This window comes from Triturus cristatus, chromosome 8 (assembly GCF_964204655.1).
Source record: "Triturus cristatus chromosome 8, aTriCri1.1, whole genome shotgun sequence".
NCBI lineage: Eukaryota > Metazoa > Chordata > Amphibia > Caudata > Salamandridae > Triturus > Triturus cristatus.
In genome coordinates, this window is record NC_140591.1 from 1,382,854,002 (window position 1) to 1,382,880,615 (window position 26,614).

At 43.5% G+C, this 26,614-nt stretch overlaps 1 protein-coding gene across 3 annotated transcripts in view; it reads right to left on the reverse strand.

The window, feature by feature from the left end:
• The window catches only part of GRIK1 (glutamate ionotropic receptor kainate type subunit 1), a 968,246-nt gene that overhangs the window by 531,892 nt on the left and 409,740 nt on the right, over positions 1 to 26,614 (reverse strand). For all 3 annotated transcript variants that reach the window (XM_085623097.1, XM_085623095.1, XM_085623096.1), the window contains exon 2: positions 21,641 to 21,808. In XM_085623097.1, coding sequence (XP_085479223.1) covers positions 21,641 to 21,808 — 168 coding nt within the window. The remainder of the gene's footprint in view (positions 1 to 21,640; positions 21,809 to 26,614) is intronic.

Genomic DNA, 26,614 nt, shown 5'->3' on the forward strand with positions numbered 1-26,614 from the left:
TTGCAGATGCTCACCAAGGTACTCCACCCCTCTAATTGCAATAGATTCCTCAGGTGGTCTAAATTTGTCCTGTCTAACACCAAACTTGCTGCCCTGGAAAAAATCCTTGTTGATTATACTGCCAGGCTCTCCATGGCACCCAGTGATATGCCTGGTTACACCAAAACCTTCGAGGAGACCATGGCCTCGATTGGTACCTTGTTTCTTCACCATAGGAAAAAAACAATACCAAGATTTAAGTCAGAAAAATGGATTAACAAGGATTGCAGACTAAAAAAAAAAATACCCTGATCCTTGCAATTAAATCTAATAATCCAGGTGTGGTCAGGGAAGCGAGGCAGTTCTATAGACAGGCACTTGTCACTGCAAGGAAAGATTGGGATGAGCAGCGTTGGGATGCTTTAAAATCCGCAAGCCACTCTAAAAATGGCGAGCTTTTCTGGTCCATTTTGAGAAAATCTTCTATGTATGACCAGGACAAAATCCCTAACCACATTACGGACAGGGAATGGTTCGACCACTTTAGGAACCTTTATGTAGGGATGGGGCCTGAGGAAGATTATGGTATCCATTTGAGGTCCACAGTTATTCCCACTGAACAATTCTTATTCGACAAGATCGAGAAGAAAGAGGTAGAGACTGCCATCAATAAAATTGTTTCTGGAAAGGCCCCGGGACCAGATGGCATCTTGACCTTTATAAAGCGAATGTTGACGGATGGGCAACGTATTTTGCAATTTTCATTAATAATCTCCTGGATGGCTCCCCGGTGCCTGATTCTTGGAGGGGAGCAGAAGTAATTCCCATCTTCAAAAAGGGCTCAAGGGGTGACCCAGCGAACTATCGCCCAATCAGTCTAATAGACGATGGTCAGAAATTGGTCGGCAGGGTCCTCCTGGAGAGAATCCACTCCTGGGTAGACGAAAAAGGCATCATGACAAAGTTCCAGGCAGGCTTTAGGACCTGCACTAGCACAATCGACCAAGCATTTAGGCTGGTGCTACTCTACTGGAAGGTGGTCATCATTGGCAAGGGCGCCTTATATTTGGCGTTCATTGATCTTAAGACCGCCTTTGACCTGGTTCCTCGTGATCGCCTGTGGTTGATTTTGGAGGAGCTGGGGATCCCCCCTTACATCCTGAATCTTCTCATCCGGATGCATACTAACAACTTTGCCCGCATCAGATGGGGAACTCAGGAACAAAAAAACGATAAAATCCCGGTCAATAGAGGGGTTCGCCAAGGCTGCGTGTTGGCACCTACGCTCTTCACACTTTTTGTGAATGGTGTAGTATCTTACTTGCTCGAAATTGAAGCTGACGTCCCCACACTGGCGGGTGACAAAGTCCCTGCCCTTCTTTTTGCGGACGACACTCTTCTAATTTCAAAAACACCAGCAGGACTACAGAAGCTTCTAGATCGCTTCTTTTTGTTCTGTGAGCTGAGAGGCCTTGTCATCAACACCTCCAAAACTAAACTCCTTTACTTCAACCCTACTAGATCCTTCCGGTCCACTCTGACCCTAGATGGAAAACCACTTGAGCGTGTCAAGGAGTTTGACTACTTGGGGATCAGAGTCACTGATAGGCTCAAGTGGCAGCCCCATATTGACAAAATGACACTCAACCATAGGCGGGTAATAGGTAGTCTGGGAAAGGAATTTCGTGCCTCCATTACCAAACCTATCGCCCCAGCTTTGGATATCTATGCTGCAAAGGCGGTAGGCAGCGCCCTTTATGGCGCAGAATTATGGGGCTTCTGCTGCGTAGGTACCCTAGTAACAAACGAAAACAAGTTTTTTAGAGACCTTCTATCACTCCCGAGGGGCACCCCGACTAGCCCTCTATTGAGCGACCTTGGTAGGCGCTCTATTAGAGACCTAGTCACCCTTCGTCCTTTGTTACACTGGGCGCGGCTGTGGCGTACCCCCGAGCTCTCTAATTATGCTGATGGCCTCAGGGAGGTCATGAACTTACATGGAGCTCACAAGATTGAGTGGTTGACAAACATTAAAAATCTCTTGGTTGCAACAGGTCTCGCATTTGACCGGGTTCTGGGGACGCCGATGCCGAAGGATGCAATCAAAAGAGCATATTGGGCATGGGTTGATGCCCGGAGCCATAGTGACCCCAACCATGGTAGGCTCACAGAGGCATTTCACCAACACAAGCTTGACCCTTTTTTAGAACCATATCTGGACTTCATTTCTAAGCCCAGAGACAGAACGCTTTTTATCCAGTTCAGGTTCGGGACTCTTCCCCTCCGCGAAAGCACCAGTAAGTGGAATCCCCGGCATAAGACCCTCCCTGATTGCCCCACCTGCGTAGGCGTTGCTGAAAATATTTCCCATTTTTTTTTGTTTGCCCAGCTTATGCGTCCCCAAGAATGAAATTGCTCAGGCCCGTTTGCCTGCAGCTTGGGACAAGGGACAGTTTTACCGCCCTGAGAATCCTCAAATCAACAACAAACACTACTATAATTTGCGGGGCGGCCAAATTTTTAGGATGGGCATGGCTGATCAGGCAGAGGCTGATTTGCTCCAGTTAATCTTTCTTTTACATCAAAGCTGCCAAGTTTAATTCTTTTTTAAATTATTTATTGTGTATTATGCATTCAGATCCTTTTTACGACATGTTTTTAAATGTATCATTTCTATGTAATTGTGTTTTTATAGTATTGTGCTTTTATGACATTACATGTCGAAATAAAGCTTGATTGATTGATTGATTGATAAAGAATTAACAACCTGATTTTGTTAAGAATTGTAAGTTTCAGATAATGTGAGAATACCTTTTGATACAATTATTAAAACATAGCTAATGAAATGTTCCATTGCCACAGTGATCTTAGATGCATTTGAGTGAATTGAATAAGATTTTATCATGGGGCAGCAGTAAAGCTGTAAGAGTCCAGTCAATAAGTTTCAAGTCTGACAACGGTTATATAATTTTCAACAACTGTTATTTTGTGAATGAACTGCTCCTTTTCCAAAAAGCGTTCACAGAGGGCATTACTACATACCGCAGATGCTTGTGGACCATATTTCTATCATGTATACTACTTTGTGGGGTTTACAGAAAAGCTTGATAAGGAAGGTGAGTATTGTAGACAAAATTACCTCCAGCTAAAATGCCTTTGTGTCAATAGTGAGGTGACCCTCTGAACTGTCTACCTGTCAGCCAGTTTGGTTCTGCCTTGGTTTTCCTGACATAATAAACACTCTAAAAACTTCATAACGGCACCCTCCGCCTCTAAATTTCATTTGTGATGACAAAAGGGTGAGGCTATGACACTTTCCAAACACCCTTTCAGTGTGTGGCAAAGTTGAGGAGGCTTTGAGGGTTACTCTTACTGTAAGTGTTAAATAAAGTCATGCAACTGCCATTCACCTTAAAACATTCTTTGTGTTAGGACTGGGCTTAAATCACATGACCTCTATTCCAACTCAGCCAATGGAAGCACGTGTTCCCTCCTCAATACTCAGGGTATACTGGCTACGGTTAGTGTAGGACAAAGGAAAGGATGGCCGGGTTGTATTTCCTTTTAGAAACTTGTGTCAAATGTCATGCCTTTCACACCTCATGTCTGCCAACCACATTTCTCTGATGTCACACTAACCCCGCATAAGCCCAATCTCAAGTGCAAAGAGATGTACCTAACCAACAGGAAACAAACATGCCCTTTTACTCCCAATAAACAAATACATATTTCACACCAACAGACATTTTATAACATGCCTATAAACAACCATTCTGCCTTGAGTCATAAAGCAGACATCACTGACACCACCACTATGTATAATCTTGATTGCTTCTTCACCACCTAAATGGGTCTCTTCCTCCATTCATGCTCATACTAGTTATCCCATCTCACAGAGTGCAGCATACAATGCATTGATCACACATAGAAAATTATCAGAGAACACTGGCATCCACTTGTTCTCCTAGTGTTGAACACTCCAGTACACCAAATCGTTACATTCATTTGAGCCCCTCACCTAGCACTCTGTCTTGCTTGCTTGATATACAAGCCCCCTGACCCAAGACCCATTTCCAGCTTTGTCAAATCTGCATTTAAAAAATAACTTGGGGATTTCTACCTCACCGGGAAATATTATTCTGACTGGCATATTAATGACTTGCATTGGATAATATTAGCGAAAGAAACTGAGTTTCTTTGAGGAAGCTGATGGAAATTCTGAAGCCGCCAAAGAGTCTCCTAAATACTGCCTGTGCTAAGAAAACAGGGTACTTAAAACTATAAAAGGAAGAGCTATTCCATGTGCTCCACATCTCTGGAAATGTAATTAGATGTATAACACTGTTTTTATTGTCATTTGTGCTACCACCAGAGGGTTCACACAGTTGACTTAATGGTTCTCATATTTTGGCCAAATTTAGAAAGAGAACAAAGACCAGGCTTAAATACTTCATGCAGATCCTGTATGAGGCATTTTAAAGTCTTCAGAAACCATGGACCTAGGACTATTAAATTGTTGTGAGAAAGTTTTCACAAAAGGGGCTGTGAATGCAGTCACCCTCCCCAATCCATCTGTTCACACTTCTACTGCTGGTACCACCAAGCCTCTAGAACACTATTCTTCAGTGACCAATGGCTCCCTCTACTCCCAACACAATGTCCTGGAATCACGTTGGAATTGTGTCCAAACTATCCTGTCCAGACTTGTGCCATTTTATTGACAGAGTTGACATATGTCTGCATCAGGAGACCTGGGCCCTGTCCCCACGGTTTTGTCATGGTTTTGCCAACTTCTCTCAGACTGAAAGCTCCTCAGGGAAAGGTAGACTGTCTGGGGGCTAGCAATATGGATAAAAAATACTTTGCTGTGTGACCAAAGTTATCGATATGGGTTCCCGAGACATTTAGTGTGTCACTCTGCAGTTCTCCTTTGTTGTGTTTTATTGTGTATCCAATGTTTCTGTAGGTATGGGGGTAGAAGATTTGAAATGTAAATCATTGATCTGATCAATGCCGATTGGGTGATGCTCCCGATCCGTTATTTTAAAATTGTGGCGGGTAATTTTAATTCTAAGTTTGAGCTGCTCAGGATTAATTCTGAAATCCTGTTCGGCAAAGAGGATCCAACTTGGTCAGTTACTACACTCTCACTTCCACCGATTAAGAAGTGACCGGCTGTCGCTTTACATCTAAATGCTTTCACCTTGAACAATGGCCTTTGAGCTTGTAACGGGAAATCGATATCAGTTAGAGAGGGGAGGCATACGTTCAACCGCTTGTATAGGACTAGCCTTATTGACTACATCCTGTTGGACATTAGATTATGGCCCATAATGATTGTCTTGCAAGTAGTACCTCAATTTAATAGCGACCATAATGCTCTTGGTCTTACTTTGAGATAACTGGGTTCTAATATTTCCAGTTTCCACACTGAACCCTTTGATAGAAGGCTCACTCTTACTAGCAATCACCGTAGGCTAAAGTGGAGCTCTGTGGCATATTCCCTGTTAGTTTTGAGACATGTTTATGAGGTGGTTGCCACTGGCCTGGAAGCCGTGCAGGCTGAGGGAGCTATCCTGTTGCAATCTGACTCTCTGATGAGATTTAGTGATACTCATTTGTGGGGGTGCTTGCTTGGCACAAATTGATGTAGTGCATTGTGTCGATTTACTTACCATTAATAAGGCCAGAATGAGCAGTTCAAAATTGTACGGAGTCACGCAAGCACCCGTAATGCCCCTATTAAATCTAGATCATAGTATGGATACTTCAAAGAGCTAATCTTAATAGTAGATAGGAGAGCAGAAGTGAGCAGCTTTGTTCTACATATGAAGGTGGTTGTGAGGACATGGAACAAGTTTCGGAATGTTCACAAAGTCTGTTTACCACTGCTCAATCACTGATAATTGGCCAATACTTGCTGTAAGTGACTCACATGTAGAAGAGACTTCCTGTTAAACTGAAGATTTGTGGTAGCAGCACCTAATTACTGGCCTGAGTGATACATCCTGCTTCATAACATCAATGAGATGCGGGTCATGGGAGAACTGTTGCATGGCATTGAGTACTAACAATGACATCAGAATTTGCCGTGAGTGTGTTGACTTGAAACATCTGCGTTTGTCATTCTGTAATTCCTCTCGAGCCTTTCAACCTCTGCATGTTGAATTCATGTTCTAATAAAATATTTGCTATGGTGACTAAGCCGGGCAGTACATTCGCAGTTGGGACAAAGAAATATAGACAAAGAGGTAACGCTCCTTACAAAAATTCCCATTGTGTCAGCCTAGCTTTTACAGCTTGCTCCATGGAACCTCAGAAACCCTCTGGAATTAGGACACTGGGGTGTATTTGCACACTGCAGCTAATTGTCTATGTGTCAATAGATGCACACACATGGTGGCACTGGGAGCGAGGCTTGGTGAGGAAGCCACAGAGTTGTGGAACGCAAGTGTGTTCAAAAGATGAGAAAGAGAAGATGTACTAACCAGCTGCTCTAACAGGTCGGATTACAGTATCAGTGCCAGAGCATGTCAAAACTGTGCCGGGAGGGCATAATAGAGAAGGCGAGTTATAGTAAGATCCCACACTGAAACCAGCGGGCTCTGACATAGTCTGAGCTCAGATGTGACCCCCACACGTGATCTTGGCACTGTAGGACGATGCCTGGGAATTAGATGCAGCCGACTGTATGCAGCGTTAACCAAAAGAATAAAGTTCTATCCACCAACGAGAATGGGAATGAGTAGTTAGGCCATGGGAAACTGATAGGAGAGACACAGAAGGGAGAACAGGCTAAAACCAATAGAAATAGAGGAAAACAACTGCAAGCACACAGACCAATAAGGAGCAAAGGCAGGATGTAAATCCCTTCTAAGAGATATTAAAAACAATAGATTGCACAAGCAATTCGCTGTGCAGGTGAAACCTAGGAAAAAGGCTTCCTGGTACTCCAAATCATGTAGAATTGTGAGGTGAGCCCTGTCCATTGCTATCAAAGATGGTAAAAGGAATCTGATCCATGAAGCCAGGTTCTCCTAAAAAGCTGCTATATTAAGTGGTAAAAGATATTAGGAATACGCATAATGGGAGGCTGTGTTCACTGCTGTCAAAGGAAAAGACCATCGTTCCGTTTGGCGCATCCTTGCAAAAGGTGGCACTGACATCAATTCACCAATTGACATCGACATCTCTGCAGCAGCCTGGACTGACCACGTTTCTAAACTATACTTTTGCAATGCGCATGCTGACCGCTCTGAGTGTGAGATATTTGGGTCACTTGTCGCTGGCGGTGGCAGTATTGTAGCTACTGCTTCTTCAGGCCCTTCCACCCCTGGGCAGTACACCCTAGCAGCTTGGCCTATCTCTGTGGGTGAAATTAATAAAGCAATAGATTGAATCAACCCTAACAAAGCATCTGGACTAGATGAGATCCCTGGTGATCTCTTTAAGACTGAAAAGGATACCTATGCCCCTACATTGCACTGTTTTTCAATGCCATACTGAGCAGTTCCCCCATGTCTCCATCTTGGGCCAGGGCAGAGATAATCCCGATCTTTAAAAAGGGGTCTAGGTCACTTCCATCTAAGTAAGGGCCCATTTGCCTTATCTATAGTTTTAACGGAATTATACTGAAGAGGTAGCATGACTGGTTGGCAGATGTGGGAACTTTGTCTGCATTACAAGCTCACTTTAGGGATGTATTTTTCCCATAATCCGTTTTTTCATCTTCAACTGATTTATTGGAAACTGGGGGGAGGACACCCATATGTGGTCTTTATGGACCTCCGGTCTGCTTTTGATCTCGTACCTAAGGAGTCCTTGTGGAAAGTTATGGCAGATATAGGTGTCCCGAAGAACCTCCTTGATGTTATTATTAGGCTCCACACAAATAAGTCCGCTCAGGTCAGATGTGGACCTCAGGGTGAACTGCCAGCCCCCCTCCCAGCCAATCAGATTGTGAGGCCAGGTTGTGTGCCTAGCCCCAACATTATTTCTTTTATACATTAATGATTACATTAATGATTTAGTGTTCCAGCTTAGATTGTGTGATATTAAAGCCCCTAGTCTAACCAATGGGAAGGCCCAGGCCCTTCTGTTTGCAGATGATACTCTTTTGATTTCTAAATCTCCGATGGTGATACAGAAGCTCCTGGATCCGTATGGGATCGTCTGCAATCAGAGGGGCCTCGAGATGGATCTCAGTAAAACTAAATACATGATTTTTAACCCCTGCTCTGCGGCTCGTTTCCATCTGACTTCAAATGGTGTCACCCTGGAGAGAGTCCACATATTTTTTTATCTAGGGGTCACTCTCAAGGAGCAGTTTGACTGGTTACCCCACATCAAAAAGTGTAGGTTCATGCTGGAGTAATATACAGGGGGGTGCTGTAAAGTCCCAACAAGGTTCTTTGTTTCGTCCTGTATCCCTAGCCCTCAAAATTTATAATCTTCAAGTCCTTGGGGGGACCCTCTATGGTGGGGAAATCTGGGGTCATAAGGATTTAAGCACCCTGGAGATAATCAAAATTAATTTTTTGCGACTCCTCATTAACCTTGCCGTCAGTACCTCCCTTATTTACCTACGTCTTGTGTTGGGCATCAGATCTCTCTCTGATACGATGGGCCTTAGACTGATGTTATATTGGTGTAGGATTTGGGCGACCCCAGAAATACTGCCATACCAAAAGCGTCTGGAGGATGCTCTGGGGCTCTCTGGTGCTTCTAAGATCATGAGGCTCAGGGTTGTAAAATGCCGATTGATCGAGAAGGTGGGGTGTGGGAACCTCTGGTCCACCTGCTAAAGCCACTGAGGTCTTGAAAGAAACACTAAAGGAGATATACTGGTGCTAGTTTGATGATATGATTTTAGAGCCTGCTAGGGTGGGTTCCCTCACAGCTTCCTTCCTTGAGTTCAAAGATGATTACATCATAGAAGGATATTTGGATGAGACTAACATCCTGTAGACAAAGCATTTTGGAAAAAAATTCAGATAGGGACCATGCCCCTCTGTTCAGTTACGGCAAAATGGCTGCATGGACCGAAAAAGTCTGATGGGTTTTGTTCCTTCTGTCCCCAGGTGATTGAATCCATAGAATATGTTGTAATTGTTTGTCCAATTTACCATGGAAACAGAAGGAAGTGGATTCGACCGTTGTGCTGCAATCTGGGAATTAGGGACTGTTGAACACTGATTAGGATCCTGAGAAGTGATGCCAGTCAATTCATTTTATTTGCCATATCATGCTATTTGTTGAAAATGTGGAGAATCAGGCAAAAAGGTTTAGCCATCTGAAGGGTTAGCTAAGGGTTCCCCCTTTTGACTGCGTTTTTTTTTTAGATTTGCAAACTAGATATAATGAGGCTAGCCACTTTTGTAGAGGTATTCTACTCATCACTAGGGAACATGGCTGGACTATGTTTATTGCACTGTTACTGAATGAATTTTAGTAAATTTTAATCATTTCATTGTACATGTTTGAATCGTTTTTAAATTATTGTATATTCAGAATTTGTTTCCCTTTTTTATGCTTTTATGGCGGTACTGCCGAACAAAGATCTATGAACTTGAACTGAAATTGTCTTGCACAATTCACAAGCCATCATGGCTGAACTTTTAAATCCCCAAATCGTAGCAAAGAACTGGAAGTTTTTATGGAGTGGTTTGTAAGCAGTTTAAAATGCATTAGGAAGGATTTCACATTTTTCTTCGGCCAGAGGCTTGGTGGAAAGGCCTGGGTGTAATTCCCTTAGGGGTTTCCTACTTTGTTTTTTCCCAGGTAAAACTTGTCTCCTGGAGCAGGAAGAGGCAATAGGTTGGACCTGATCAGGACATGCTAACACTGCTCGCTAGCTTCAGCTCAATAGGATAGGGAAAGCTGGAAGCACAAGAAGATCAGAAGAAAGAAGGTTCCGATACCAATGATCCTCATATCTTCACATCATATCTTCACACACACACGCACACACACACACGCACGCAAACACACACACACACACACATACACACGTAACTCCTAGAGCTTGAAACCTAAAAGGCGACACATAGTCAGAACAGTGCAGCGAAGGTAATACATATGATAATTTGAAGACAGAGGCATTCTCCACCATCTCAGCTACCTTCTAACTAGCTGTGGTGAACCATAACCCAAAGAGTGAGGATCATAATATGTAAATGAAGTGGATAGACTGGTGGGGGGGAGGGAAATGTCCTATGCAATATAAAAAAAACAACTAAAATTTATCACTCACCCCTGTGAGTAAATCAGTGTCGCATATATTTCCAAACAAGTTAAAAAGTGCACTGGTACGAGTAGCTGAAATACCACTTGAGTTTGATGCATTTTTACAATTTGTTTCTCTTGAGTGTGGTTGTATTTCCGTTTTTAAATTTGGAAAATCTTATGTACCTGACATGTATCTAGCCATTTGGGAAGTCCAGACATTAATCAAAAAGGGAAGCTTATAAGTACATATGCAAATATGTTACTGCGTAAATAATATAGTAAATGTAAGAACTGCTTTACCTTTTGCAACCAATCATTTTTATGTGCTCCGAGTGTGTTCTTTTAACCAGCTGGACACAAAGTGTTTGAAGCAGGGGATAACCGGAAAAAGCCAACAATAATTGCCTCGCTCGCTCTTCCTTGAACTGACCTGATCTTCCTTGAACCGTATTTCCTCTGAAAACTATATTGCACTTTAAGAACTCAACTTAAAGATATTCCAAGTGTCAGCATATTCAAGCTGCACGGAAATTGCTTCCCCCTAGAAGATGCCTAGTAACCACAACGCAGAATTTCTTTTGTGAAACAAATGTGCATGATTTCCTGGCTCGTTTATGTGTAGCATTAAACCTTAATTGTAATAAGATAACTTTATTACTGTTCCACTCCACTCCACCTGATATGAACACTTTTATTCCCTAAATCTTCTCTTTTCCTCCTTTACTCCACCCACTCTCCTCTCACACACCACCTCATCCATAAGCCTTCACATACATTAACAACCTGCTCATAGAAGGTAGACAAGGTGGCAAATGTGTGAGTGAAACCCGATGGAATGACAACTTCTATTTGGTTTTAGGACCACACAAATCAGTCCCACAAGGTTAATTCCTATTCCAGGGCATTAAACTCAACTACACGGTACTGGGTTGATTTTACCAGGTGGTAGTAGGCAATTTTAAGGTGGCTCCAGTGCTTGCCAAACATTACAAGTTGCGTAATAATGTGTTTTCTTTCCACCATAAGGATAATAATACTTGTATGCACTAAACAGATCTCTTGAAGCAACAGGGCAATAACAGCTGGATTAAAAGCGTTAATTGAAGACTGAAACCATGTACCGTAAGGAATAAGGGATCCTGTACGATATATGTGTTTGCAAGCGAAGGCAGAGTTCTGTGACCTCCTAATGCAACACTTTTCTCATTGGCCCTTTTTATGATCAAATTTATGACTTCGAATGTCTTGCTCCTTTTTTTTTATACATGATATCTGCTTTGGAAAATCTTTTATAATAAGGTTAACATATAAACAAAATGGAAAATACTTTGACAAGCTTTAACAATTAACTTCCGTCCAATCCAGGTGGGGTGGCGAACGGCCAAGCATGGCGGACGTAGTCTGAAGACGCTCCGGAGCCCGGCCACAATAATCCTGCTCCATAGCTGCAAACTGTGTCCAATAAAGCCTGACGGAGCAGGACAGAGTGGTGGAATATCTCTAGCTGCCCCGTGATTGATTTGGGAGCTCGCCGGCGCTGTGGTGGACTATAATCGATGTCCTGAGATCGCGAGGCGGGAGCCAGTACCCGGAACAACCGAGCCAGCGCCAACGTAGAGCGGAAGGCATATCACTGCGAGGCTGCTGTTACCCTGAGGTGTGTTACACCTTGCGTGGGTGCTCTCCGGTTGCCCCCCCTGCTCCATAATGGAGAAGGAGAACATCGGGCGATGGGGTTACTGGACGTGGACCCCCCAGTGTTATAAATTGTGCCTGACACATGCCAGCGGTGCATCGGAGGGAGGCCCACGCTGCTGCACATACAAACAGAGGTACGGTTCTCTGCCCTTCTTCACCTAGCTTCCCCCTCGGATGCATGGGTATACATCTGCGAGTGCCAGAATATAAGAGAATGTAGCTGAAATTATAGTGTGACCGCAGTATACAGGAACAGCTTGCCCAACTGGGCCTGTGTCTACGCCACCCGAAGTGCCGTCGGACGCCATTTTCATTTGCATGGAGTGAGACACAACAGCAAAACTAAATCGAAAAGCTACAGCCTGTCTCCTCGCTGTGAATGTAGATACCGGGCGCTCTCTTCTCCCCCCCTGTGCGTGCTCCACGGTGACCGTGTGGGATACAATCAGGACATTGTAACCACAAAACGGGAAACCTAGGGTCAGACCAACAAAATCAAGATGAAGTAGGTAGATACTACAACAAGTGAAAATAAATCCCATCAGCCACTTAGGTAGCCACCCACATCATCTGGGATTTAATAGCCTTTCAAGTGCCCTCTATTAGAACAGGGCCACAAAATGAAAGGACAGACGTGAACCTTATCTTCACTTTGAGATGTTGTATCAACCAAGGTTCTTCATAATGTGGGTAGTAGCGAGGGAAGCAGTGCAACAAACAAAAATGTGAATCTTAAAATCATCTACCGGAACAGAAAAGAAACTTTATTGGTTCTGTTCAGGTGACGAAACTAAAACCAGTGCAGGAGCAGTTTTGAAAGAATAACCGCTCAAGTCCAGTTCAAGAAGGGTCTACATGTTTCAGCCATGTGATTGTATACTAATCTGGCTTTCCCCATCCTGCCGAGTCAAATACCGAGGTACCGACGGACAGAGCGGGGCCTCATTTCCTCCGAGCGGTTGCCGTGTGAGATGAGGAGAGCTCCCGTACATTGACGGGGAATGGATTAACACTACTGATAAAATTGTCAGAGCGGTGTGCGAAAAAATCAGCAACCCAAGTAGGTTGTATATTTTCCTTTCTAGTTGTGTTTTTTACTTTTTGGATTACACACATATATAGCAGTAGCATAAGTTCATAGGTCCTGACGAAATCCCAGATGATGTGGGTGGCTACCTAAGTGGCTGATGGGATTTATTTTCACTTGTTGTAGTATCTACCTACTTCATCTTGATTTTGTTGGTCTGACCCTAGGTTTCCCGTTTTGTGGTTACAATATTTTGATTATCAGGGGATTAGGAACTTAGTGGTCAATAAATATTCTCCCTGGGACCCTCTTGATATATCTGGAAAAATCTAGATATATCTAATTATTAAATACAATCAGGACAGACAGAAACTGAAGTGGACGGCACATTGTGGAGGTACTTGGAGAAGCGGCTGTAAAGAGTGGCTACATATTTCTGGTTGACTGCAGCGCGTCCTGACCCTGGCTGCGTTGACCCATATTGCTGCTGAACCTGGGGCCCATGGTGGTGTGCATTGTCTCCAACCCAGTGGTGAGTGGATCCTGTATTATCTGATGCCATCACTATTGTCTTAGAACTGCACCCAGGTCACGGTCCCGAGGCCCTGACAAGCATTGCAGGGAATCCTACGAAGCCTTACCATATGGCTGTGTAACCTGACACCAGAGGTGACATCTTGCGAATCACTGAGGAAGCTGTATTATTGTAATAGCCATCCAGGCACTTTCAAATGCATAGAGCCTAATATATCACGTACCTGGACAATGGAATGATGAGATAACGTGCACAATTGCATAAAAGAGCCGGCGGTGGAAGGAGGTTTCCGGCCGCCATTACTGAAAGACCTCTGTACAGAATTGCAAACTGGGATGTGAACTGAGTGCCTTTAACCTAAACCCAAGATAATACGGGTGTCTGCACTGTGCATGACGAACCAGGCACACCTGGCACGACTCAGGCCTGAAGTTAAAGTGGCAATATCACTTCTTTGTTGATTTGTTGAGCCCAACATTGAGAGACATGGGGCATCCAAAAGGGAAATTACAGGAGGGTCCTGCCCCTAGCTCACAGTCCGCTGAAGAGCAAGAACAATCTACCTGTCCCCCTTCACTCTCCTGTATACTGCCTACCGTGGAAACGACGGCACCGGAAAAGCTGGACTTAATACTGCTGGAAGTCGAAGAGTCTATAGAGCAACAGATTGGCTCGCTCACTGCAGGTTTCACGCTGCTCAAGGCAGATTATGCTAAATTGGTCAAAGGTGAAGACCAATAGTGAAACCCTGGCAGAAATTGTACCGCAGCATAAAGAACAAGCGTCACAAATACAGACATTGCAGGGCAGGTAACAGGCCTTCTGGACAGAGTGGAAGACGCAGAAGGAAGGGCCAGACGGAATAACATACGTGTCATAGGCCTTCCCGGATGCATTGAAGGACCTGACGCCACCACATTCATGGAACGATGGTTCAGAGAGTATGTAGGTCCTGAAGGGCTGTCGACCTTCTTTTGTGTAGAACTTGCCCATAGAATATCTACCGGGAGACCTAAAGTTGGCGGCTCACCAAGGCCGCTAATAGTCAAAATCCTGAATTTCAGAGATTGGGATGTACTGCTCCAAAAGGCAAGAGAACGGCCTCAAATCCGATATGAGAACTATCAGGTGTCACTATAATCGGACTATACTTTAACGGTCCAACAAAGGCGTTCTTCCTTTCAGCCAAAGAAACCACGAGACATGAACCTCAAGTACGCACTGTTATACCAGGACAGATTGAAAATCAGGTATGACCAGAAAACGTATTTCTTTGAAAGTCCGAAGGATGCAGAGGAATGGATAGAAATAATGGAACCAGCATCACTGTCAGAAACATCCCATCAAACTCCACCAAGCAGCTCCACTTAAATGCGAGGACGGCGCTCGCGTCGGAATAGAAAGGGCCCCATCCCCAAAGTGACTCACAACCCCACACATGAACAGGTGCAGAAAAGCAGGTACGAAGCATTGGATACCACGACCAAGTTCAGGGACACTACCTTGCATATGGATTCTGACTCTTCGGAGGGAAGTATTGAACGGTCTGACTCTGAGGTCAGCCTTGCCTTGTTCCCCACAGTAACACCACAGACCGCTGATGACCTGCTAGGCTGTTGACTACAGACATACAGCCTCGCCCATGCAGACGATTATGGAACAGTCGAGATGATGGTGCACACTCCTATATTCCAATATGTGAATTTATTCATTAGACCGTGCATGGAGAGTTCACAGCAATTGTAGAAGCCTCCGAAACTTCGAACCCCAGCCCACATCTATGGACTTCCTCAACAGATACGCCACAGGTATATGTCAAGTTACACATTTAATGACCATCATACTTTACAATCAATGTTTTACGTAGAAGGGGGGTGCTCATTTGTGGGACAAAATCATGCTTTTCAGCATGATAATAAGTCATTGTTGAGGCTGTAGTTTTTGTCACCATTAGTTTGTACACCATGCTACCACAGGTATTGTACTCCCATGGAAGAGAGCTGGCTCAATGGGCATACAGGTTTATTCTACTTAATAAAGTTCCTTTATAGTGTTTCCATAGGGGATCAATAGGCCTAGAGCAGTTACTCTGACTTCTGCTAGTATGTATTGTCCTTATTCTGGTTTCATAAAAGACTGCATGCGATACAGTCACCCGCCTCACTTGTTATGGTTGGGTAATAAGAGTGTACAGTAGATAGATGTCTTCTTTGAGAACATAACCTAAGGCAATGTTTTATTTGAAGTGCTCGACAAAGACAGCACACTTATGATGTTTTTTTTTTAATTTCTATATTTCTTCACCAAATGCTGTCAGTTCTTCTCCCTACACTTTATAGAGATGAACCTTCTGTTATATTGTTCAAGAGTGTGATAACATTCTAACTTACAGGCCATATGTCGACACTCCTGAGGCGGAAGCCGGGAGAGAGACACTTGATTTTAAAACATTGTAAATTGTAAACTTATGTTCTTACCTGTATGATTGTAGCTTCTGGGCACTTAATTCCCATCTGCCTAATCGCGCACAGCGGATGCTAGCGCTGTCGCAGCCTGGGATCTCACTCATTGCCGCCATTCTTCGAACAGCCCACAGGCCACGCCCCCTGACGTGAGGCCACGCCCTTTTTCTTTTTAAGCCGCGCTGAGTACAAGCTCGGGCTGAGACTTCCGACACTCCTGAGGCGGAAGCCGGGAGAAAGACACTTGATTTTAAAACATTGTAAATTGTAAACTTATGTTTTCACCTGTATGATTGTAGCTTCTGGGCACTTAATTCCCATCTGCCTAATCGCGCACAGCGGATGCTAGCGCTGTCGCGGCCTGGGATCTCACTCATTGCCGCCATTCTTCGAACAGCCCACAGGCCACGCCCCCTGATGTGAGGCCACGCCCCTTTTTCCTTTTAAGCCGCGCTGAGTACAAGCTCGGGCTGAGACTACCGACACTCCTGAGGCGGAAGCCGGGAGAGAGACACTTGATTTTAAAACATTGTAAATTGTAAACTTATATTCTTACCTGTATGATTGTAGCTTCTGGGCACTTAATTCCCATCTGCCTAATCGCGCACAGCGGATGCTAGCGCTGTCGCGGCCTGGGATCTCACTCATTGCCGCCATTCTTCGAACAGCCCACAGGCCACGCCCCCTGACATGAGGCCACACCTCTTTCTCCGCATCCTATAAGAATGTGCATATCTCGGACGCGCAGCGGACGAGCGCAGCGGGCGCGCCGTCAGCGCGCCGAAGGCACGCCTAAGGCAAGCCCGTCAGGGCGCGGACGGGCACGCCATGCTACAGGTCGGATCACCTACTCCCGTGAAGAGCTGCTGGCCACTAACAACGGCCAGGGCCACCTGTATGAGTCATCATGCAATCGAGCCCAGAGACTGGGGCTCCTAGTCAATCGCCCTACCATTCTTGATAACGCCATTTCGACTCCTGTTGGCCCCATCACTCATACAACGCCCGTCTCTGGTCTCCATTCCATGTCTATAGCTTATCTAAACACCCGCTCCATGATGAAACACAACCTGGACCTCTTTCTTTTACTAGGCGAGGATAATCTCGACATTCTTCTACTTACCGAGACTTGGCTCACCCAAGACTCTGCTCCAGATATCATAGCAGCATTGCCGCCTAACTACCGCATCATTCACGCTGATCGTGGATCCGGCAAACCTGGCGGGGGAGTGGCAGCAATCTTCCGCCACGACCTGAGCGTCACCGCCTTGATCTGCCTGAATCTCTTAGACACTGAAAACTTGGTTCTAAAAATTGATACTTCTTATACTACTATGGCATGCGTCCTTCTTTACAGACCCCCTAACAGCATGCCGTCCTTCCCTTTAGCGCTCAGCGAACAAATTGCCAACCTAGCCATTGATCATGCCAGGATTCTATTGGTGGGGGACCTTAATTACTGGTTCAACGATCCTCTGGAAGGTCCTCAGTCGCGTGAACTCACTGAGCTCCTTACAAATCTAAACTTCGAACAACATGTACAATCACCAACCCACTGTAAAGGCCACATCCTGGACCAGGTCTGGACCAACTCTCTTTTAGTTACGACCCCGGTCACCTTTCCGTGTCTATGGTCGGATCATCTTCTTATCAAATTTAACCTCATCCATCCCCTTAAGAAGTCCACCGCCACAGCTATGGGCGGAAGAGCTAGGAACTGGAATTCCCTAGACAGGTCGGAATTCCTACAAACTCTTGCTACTTCCATTCCTTCCCACAACTCTGATATCAACATAGCAGAAAACAATCTTTCTCTCTGGCTGCAATCAGCCAGCGATGCTCATGCTCCATACAAGACGATCAAATTGGCCCGACGCGCCGATGCCCAAAAATGGTTCTCTCCTGACTTAAAAGCAAAAAAACTGGCCCGTCGACAACTTGAGCGACGTTGGCGTCGCAACTATGCCCCTGACGCTAAAACTCGATACATCTCTGCCAGGAAGGACTACATGAAATCCATTCTAGTCACTAAAACTGCTTACTTTTCCTCCCGTATAACCAATTCAACCAATAAGTCCAAGGACATCTTTTCTATTCTTAATGAATTAACCAACCTTGACAATGTTCGGCCTAGGTTGCCCCCGACCCAGGTCCTCTGTAATTCATTGAACGTCTTTTTTACAGAGAAAATTACGGCCATCAAAGCCAGTATTCCTCAAACCTCAAGTCCTCTCCTTTTGGTTCCAAGCCTCAACACTATCGATCTACTTAGCAGTTTGCCCCCCATCACCCCAGAACTATTCCAGGAATTACTGGTAAGAGTAAAATCTGGTGCCCCATCTGACAGATGCCCTCCTTATATCCTGAAAGACTGCCTAGCGGTTATTCCGGCCCCCGCCTGTACCCTTCTAAACAACTCTTTGGCCACTGGACTAGTTCCCCTCGCATTCAAAGAAGCGATCGTAATACCCCTCCTGAAGAAACCAGGCGCAGATCCGACCTGCAATGCAAATTATCGTCCAATTTCCCTTCTTCCCTTCCTCGCTAAGGTGTTGGAGGCCCATGTCGCCAACTGCCTGTCCAACTTCATAGAGACATCTAACTGCCTTGATCCACATCAGGCGGGCTTTCGTCCAGCCCATTCAACAGAGGCGGTGGTAGTGGCAGTAATGGACACCCTTAGGGACTGCGCAGACAATCGCATTCCACAGGCCCTAGTGCTCCTGGATCTCTCAGCCGCATTTGACACGGTCGATCACACCATCATGATCGACCGTGTCTCTCAGGCTGGCATCCGGGGCACGGCAGCCGGTTGGCTGAAGTCCTTTCTAGTAGATCGTTCCCAGGCAGTTCACCTGGGTAACCTAGCGGGCACTAAGCAAGCCATTACATGTGGTGTTCCCCAGGGCTCGTCAATGTCACCCCACCTGTTTAACCTCTATATCTTCCCTTTAATCCAAGCTCTTAGAGACAAACAGGTAACGGTGCTGAACTACGCGGACGACCTACAGCTCCTATTCACAATTGACAACTCAGATATGTCCATCTCCTTCTTCCAATCAACAATGAGGTTCATCCAAGCTTGGATGAACCAAAATCATCTGAAATTGAACCCAGGAAAAACCGAGCTGGTCCTGACTGGGGACAGCGCTAAATACTGGGGCCCACAGTATTGGCCAACAGAAATGGGTCAAGCTCCGATCCCTTCATCTTCGGCAAAGACGCTTGGTATCACCCTAAACAGCGACCTCTCTCTAAAAACGCAAGTAGGCCAGGTGATATCCAAGTGCCTCTTTCAAATGAGAAAAATCCGGAAGGTCCGTCGCCTTTTGACCCACGAAGCCCTGATACAGGTGGTGATCGCTACCGTGATTTCTCACATAGACTACGCTAACTCGATATATTTGGGCCTCCCCCAGTTCCTTCTGAAACGACTTCAGATGGTGCAGAATCAGGCAGCAAGACTGATTTTGAACCAGCCTAGATGGCACTCTGCCACCCCTCTTCTGAAAAAACTTCACTGGCTCCCGGTCGCCCAACGCTGTACCTTCAAAGTTAGTTGTATGATCTTTAAAGCGCTCCACTGTAAAAGCCCTACCTTCATCACAAAACTCATTATAAAGTATGCCCCATCCCGTAGCCTTCGCTCAGCCCAACAATGCCTTTTACAAACCCCATCCTTTAAACGTAAACGCTCGGGCGGCTGCAGATTTGGCACTTTGGCACCTCGTCTGTGGAATGCCCTTCCCCTTGAGATCCGGCTATGCCCCAACCTCATATCATTCAGGAAATCCCTAAAGACCTGGCTTTACCAACAAGCCTACTACTAATTCCGCAGGCTTCCAACTCTGACTGTTCTCTGTCTCTACAGCGCCAGGAAACCAACCGGTGTCAGTGCGCTATACAAATCATTGTTAACATAACATAACATGTCATGCACAGTTCATCTGCACAGATGTATTTTTCATGGGCCAGTGGAAGAAGCAAACGTGTATTTTCTATGATCAAAGCATTTTCCCTTCTCCCTAATGCTCTATTAATAATCACTATGTGTGATGTCAAATGCCTGCTCCTTGTACACCTGTATTTTGTTGTCAGTAGTGTTAGAAACGTTTGTGTGTGTCCCCTAATTCCCCCACAGATAATACAATGCTCTCAAAGAGTATAGGTTTTACTCATATTCAGTGAGGGCAGTCTGCGTGTACATATGTGCGATATACCCTCACTTGCATAACACTCATGAGATACCAGCTTCAACTAAAAGAGCACATGCAGCTACAATGCACCGCCAGTTTCAAAGTTCCTGCAAGATATGTTGTGCTTGAACCAAGTCTACCACAAGAGAAAATTAGAGCATAACGAATTATGTGTGATTTGTGTAGCCCAAAAAATAGTGGGTAAACCAAGATTATACTTGTGTAGTGCAAATTGCACGTGGTCCTAATTTTCAGTTAGTCCAATAAAAGATATGAAAGTCTGAAGGAGTAGGTAATGCAAAGACAGCATGATGAAGCAGACAGCACTGTGCAGTGTGACATGTTGAGAGGTGCTAAATGATGGCAGCAGCATGCCATCTAGTACCCCAACAGAAGTAGTACTGTATTGGGAAGCAATTATTGCAGTGCTTTTTATGCTCCTTAAGGAGGATCATGTGCTTTTGTAAAATGGAATGCTGAAGACTGACCAACCAATCAGAATGCTTCCTTGGCAGGCACACACTACAGATAATGGCCAGCTCAGGAAGTAGTCTGAGGGTGGCAGTCCCATGTACCAGTTATGGGCCAGTAATTGTTTGTGGATTTGTTTCTCCCCTTTGTCCACTTTTTGCTTGTTTATTTTGTCACCAGCGGATGGTGCTTATTTTTCCATCTGAGAGGGGTGGAGCCGGATCACCATACTTCCATGCCGCTCTGAGTGCTGACACTGGTAAACTCGTAGGGAAATATAGCCATGTTGTGGAGCAGCAAGAGCTGTTGGGCAAACAAACTAGCTCCTCTTTTTCTTACCTCTGGGGCTACAGGCATATGGTCTTTTTGGCCTTCACCTTTTGGATGGTATAATACTGTAAAATTAGTTGGAGAGAGTCCTCTGAAATAAAAAGGAAATCCAGTATTTGTAAAGCGCACAATTACCCCAGGGTGTCAAGGAACTGGGGGCCGTCTGGAAGATTAAGCAAGCTATTGTCAAGAGTCACATGGTGCTGGACTAACCTGCTGCCAGCCCTGGGGATCGAACCGTGAACCACGTGGCCCGGATTCAGGCGCCCTGGCCGCTGCACCACACCTCTTTCACACATGTCTCACAAAATGCCAGTTTGTACATAGAATTACAGAGAAATTCTGCTCTGAGCTCCAACCTTTCCACTTTTTGTGTACAGGGGGCTGGCTGGCTCAGTGCTAATATGATCTGAGGGCAACAACTAATTTTAATTACATTCCTCTCATGATGGGTCTGAGCTGGAGGCAGGCAATTAACAGCTGTCATTACCCACAGATGTGAAAAAAATGCAAAACGAATTTTGTTTCCTCATTTAGGGATCATTTTTAGTCATAAAATGTAACACACATCTGTTCATACAAGACTATTCTTCTCATGATTTACCTTAAAAATAAAGAAGTATGGCGAAGAAGATTGAAAATTGACAGCAGTGGGGCAAAACACTGGATTGATTATTGCTAAATAAATCTATGAACCAAAAGCACAAAACATTACCTCTCCTGGAGGCTTCGAAGCTATCGAAAAGGTTTATTCTCTGGATGTCATAGGTGAGTGTCGTATTGGGCATCAAGGTTCTGTTCCTGTTGATATTGGTGACTGCAAACTTGAAAGCTAACTCCTCAATGTTGACCGGTTCATTTTCCACTGTTTCAAATATTCCTCCTATAAAAGTAAAGGTAAAAACACATTTAAATTAATTCAGAATATTGCATGCCTCTTTCACACAAATGTGCATAAGAAAAGAATTGTGACAAGACAAGGAATCCACAAGAACCTACAAACTGGGTTACAAACACATTCCCCGCCATGCAAAACAATGAACAGGAGAGCAGGTGTTAAACATGTCTTATCACAGAATACTAATGCATTACTCTCAAGTGGAACAAGTAGTCCCAGTCATACAATAATTAATTTTCGCAAGTGTATACTGTTTCCTTACAGTGAAGATCTCCAATCAATCATTCAGTACGTAATCACATATTGCTTTACAGCACTAGATTTAATTACTAATGAATACCTCCTTGTACAATAATACAAAAACACAACAAACTTTAAAGATAAAAAAATCCTGGTATACATAGGTTGTAACTTGTAAAAATAAATGCCAAAGTATATGAAGAATTCTTAATTTGAGGGAAAATCTTCTAAAATGAAGGACTATAGACTCAGCAAATGTGATCTTAGAATTATCAATCAATACAATAAAAAATAGTTTGTCATAGCATACTTATTTCAGAACAATTGCGTATACAAATTAGAAAATGTGTACGGATGGTTTTCAAACTAAAACAAGGCAGATTGAACTATCAAAATTTAAATCCCATTGCCATTTGGAAACATTGGTTGCAATTCATGCTTATGAAACTTTTCTACTATATATAACTGTGTGCAGAGTTTTTTCAAGATGGAACACAAAATCACACTGCTTTAGAAAGTAACCATTGTTTCTTGTGAGAATTGAATCCGGGACAACATTTTGAAATATTTGGTTTGAATTACATTTACATTGTAGCTTTTGACCCAATCTGCAAATCCTTTGGCAGTTGCAAACCATAGGAGTTACAAAACCACGACTTGACTTGCAACCCTAAAAGGACTTTTTACAATGTACAAAATCTCCAAGAGTCAGATAATTCCCTTGAAAATTCACAAAGCTTAATTTTCTGGACTATTGATGAAGTCTAGCAACTGACAAAAATTGGGACTTGATTCACAAATAGATTACTGTACATAAATTAAATTTACAAATGGAAAATCCTGAATCTGCATGCAAAATTATACGGTTATAATAAAGCCAGTTACACAGAGTTACACATACAAAATTCTGTCACACCTGCCAAATTTTAGGATTCATAAGAGAAAATCAGAAGAGTAGTTATGGGCGGTCTCCTGATGTTTCAGGAAGGGGTCAGAATTGGGCAGCACAAATGAGGTCAACACCTATAACTTTGCGAGTATTCACAAATATTTGCAATGCTTATTCCCACACCTAGCACTTTCAAAATGACTCCCAAATAACCCCAGTCAAAATGGTGCATTAACTGTGCTCCAAGCAATAGTATCAATTTTCATGTAGCTGTGCGCAAAGAAAAGACTTTATATAGAATTTACATGAAAACAAAAAAAGAAAATGTCTCTTGCTCCATATCCCTATGCATGCAGACTCTGAGCAGTGGGGAGACTCTGCGCTTGTATGCTTACAGCATTAATTTGGAACTCCTGGGCGCGAAGTATGTCTAGGGGTTCTAAACAGCATGCTCATGGACTCGCATGCCTTTAGTGATTTAAGATTTCTTTGTGGATGAGGTCCTCAATGCTGAGGTATTCACCAGCGGCGGCTGGCACAGGTAAACACGGTGGGGCAGGGCAGGGCACGGCGGGGTGGGGTGGGAGGGGGAAGAAGTTGACAGATGAAGGAATAGGTATAATTAAATAAATAAATAATATCTATTCCGTTGTCTGTTGGCTTCTTCCCCTGCCGCACTTACCTGTGCCGGCCGCCTCTGGTATTCACACCGTTTCCCATTCATGTCCTATATGCACTGTATTTACTGGCCTTCAATTTTCTCCAAAAGATTTTGTAGAACAAATTTGTAGAACATATTTGGAATGCTTCACACATAAATGGTTTGCAATTCACAGGATGTTTAAAAAAAATGACACATTCAATGGCACCTATAAAAAGTTAGAGGTCAAATTCCCCAGCCTACTATTCTTGAATCTCGTTGAAGGAGAACAGAGAGGAGTTTTTTGCCAAAATTAATAAAATTCGGAGTTAAAGGTGTGGAAGCTGATGATTATATTAGTCTTTATTGTTACTTTAGGCTTAGAATGCCGGTGTTCTACCTCATTCTATTAGGAGCTAGAGAATGTGTTTTTTTCTAGGGCGAAGAATTTTCTTGTAATACTTCACAAGCTTGTTCATTCTCTAACTCTGATTGCAGCCATGGGGTCAGAGGCAGATGTGCCTTAGTCCATACAAGAATAATTGCGTGCACCCTTCTCTGCCTTCCCCTCTTTTTAAACAAAACGGCTCTGATTTTAATGCCTTTAATTCCATTTAATTTCAAATGAGGTTATTTAACCTAGTGTAAAATATTAGCTGCTATTGTACATGCTGTGCTTGCTCGTCGTCTCAGTGATGGCCTGTTATTTCGAGCTAATCTTTAATACGTTTAATGGTTTTCATTTCCCTTTTCCTAGATACTTCTCCTGGAATTGTGCACCTATTAAAAGTCCACTCAGAAAATGTATGCCTTTTTTCTGCAAGTTACTTTATTGCTAACTTCAACAACTATACTGCAGCTAGTTATTAACAAATCTAATGCTTTATTAGGCATTGAGTAATTTTAAGGGCCAAACTATGAGCTCTGTGTGCCTGTTCCTAAATTTGCTCAGGCATGTTTACACCTCCGTTTTCACAAAGCCTTTAGAATTCAAAAATTTGACACTACTCCTATAATTGTTTTTGCGATTTCGAGATATCTTTGGGCTATGTGGAGCGCCCGAAGTGCCAAAATTAAACAGCATTTATCCACTGTATCTGTGTATTCACAGGCCTAGTTTTACCATGGATTGATTTTATTCTGTATATCCCTTGTTTTTAGTGTATAGGATCAATCTGGCCCTAATTATTTTTAATTTTATCATGAGTATTCTATTTATTTATGAATCTTGTATGGTGGTATGCTGGAATTGTTGTATCTTTCTCTTTTTTATGTCTATTGCTTTTATGGTTCCCAACCGATAATAAAGCTTTATTGAATTGAATTGAAAAATCCATTTTATGAGTCAGATAAGTGCCTTAAAAATTCGTAAAGCACAATGTTCTGGACCATACATCGAGCCATCAGTTGGCGCACATGCCCTAGGGTAGATGTGCACATTCTATTTATTTACAGTTAGAGCACATTTTAGGAGGTTGTTCCTGACTTACAATATAGAAAAATAGGTTTTGCATTATTTGAAAGCAGTGGTTTTAAATTATGAACGTTACAGTGCTCAGGAACATTTGTACAGTGCAGTAGCTTCTCAGAAACTGTTTTATATAGTAAAAATACTCCGGGCTGGAAACTTTCATTTCTGTTTGTAAAGCACCTCTTTAATTTTAAGTTAGAGTTAAACTTGTTTTGATATCTTATTGTCACTTAAGCAAAACATAATAAAAATACATTAACTGATGAAAAAAGTAATGTGCCTCTCTTCTCTATACAAAATATATACCATAGTCCGTATTACACATTATGATAGTTCCAAATGGGATTAGCGATTCCCTGACTGCACCCGTCTGCAAAAGGGATGTCTGGGGGTCCATGGGACCCCCTTTACCCACTGCAGAGGGCTGCTCTCAGGCGGCGCACTGACAGTGCACCACCTTTTAAATGGCGCACTGTCAGTGCACCTCCTGACGACTTCTTTGACTCTGCGCCCACGTCTGTAATATGGCGCGGGCGCAGAGTCAAAGGAATCTCCTCATTTGCATAGGGCACGCCCCTATGCAAATGAGTGAACACCCTCTGAAGGCTGCTCTGGCGCTTTAAGTGCCCCAGCGCTATTGGTATTTTAGAAGGGGACGCACAAGTGTCTGTGCCCCCTTCTATAATACCAAAGTGCCCCAGGGACGCGCAAAGCGGGCGCAAACGCCAGCTGCTACACCCGGGGCACCTTCAGTAATATGGCCCCAAGTGCGCAAACTGGCAATAAACTACAGAAATGTGGCTGTACATTTGTACAGAGAGACAGAGGTGCAAACCATGTTTGCACAGGCACACAGTGTTCAACATATGACCCCCATGTTAGCTCTTCTGGTTGCTATCTTGAAAAGTTGAAGACTTCTTGTTTGTTCAATGTAATTAAAAACGAATGCTCAAATTAATATATACATATATATATGAACAAAATGTTACATATTAATATTTAATATGGTAATGAAATCAATATTCATAAATATTGTGTAATGTTCTTTGAATCTGTACTAATTTAAGTAATACAATGTTTAGGTTTATAAGTTGTTACTGCTGAAAGTTCCCTCACTTTTTTTTATTGACTCGCTTTAGGTGCTATTTAAAAAAAAATAAAGAATGTATTTGTCTTTTTTTGATGATTGTATAGATGGTAGACTATTTTTCAATTGTCTTGGATAAGATGAAGCTATTTTATTACGGTTAGTGTTCGCGAATTACAATTACTAAAACCAAACATCACAGCACATATTATACATGTAATCATGTAAGCTTATAAATGGCATGCTTGGAAGCTTACACAGGAGTAAAATGGATAGGTGGGTGCATTTTGTCACATTTATTTTAATTTATATTCCAGGTCAATTTGAGTGTAAACCTGGAAATCGATATGCACTAGAAGTTCAAAATTAGGGTGGCAATTCACAAAGGACTTGCACATGCATGGTGGAGGCCCTATTCATGGCAGGGGCCACACACTCATGGCCTGACCACCACAATGTGCATC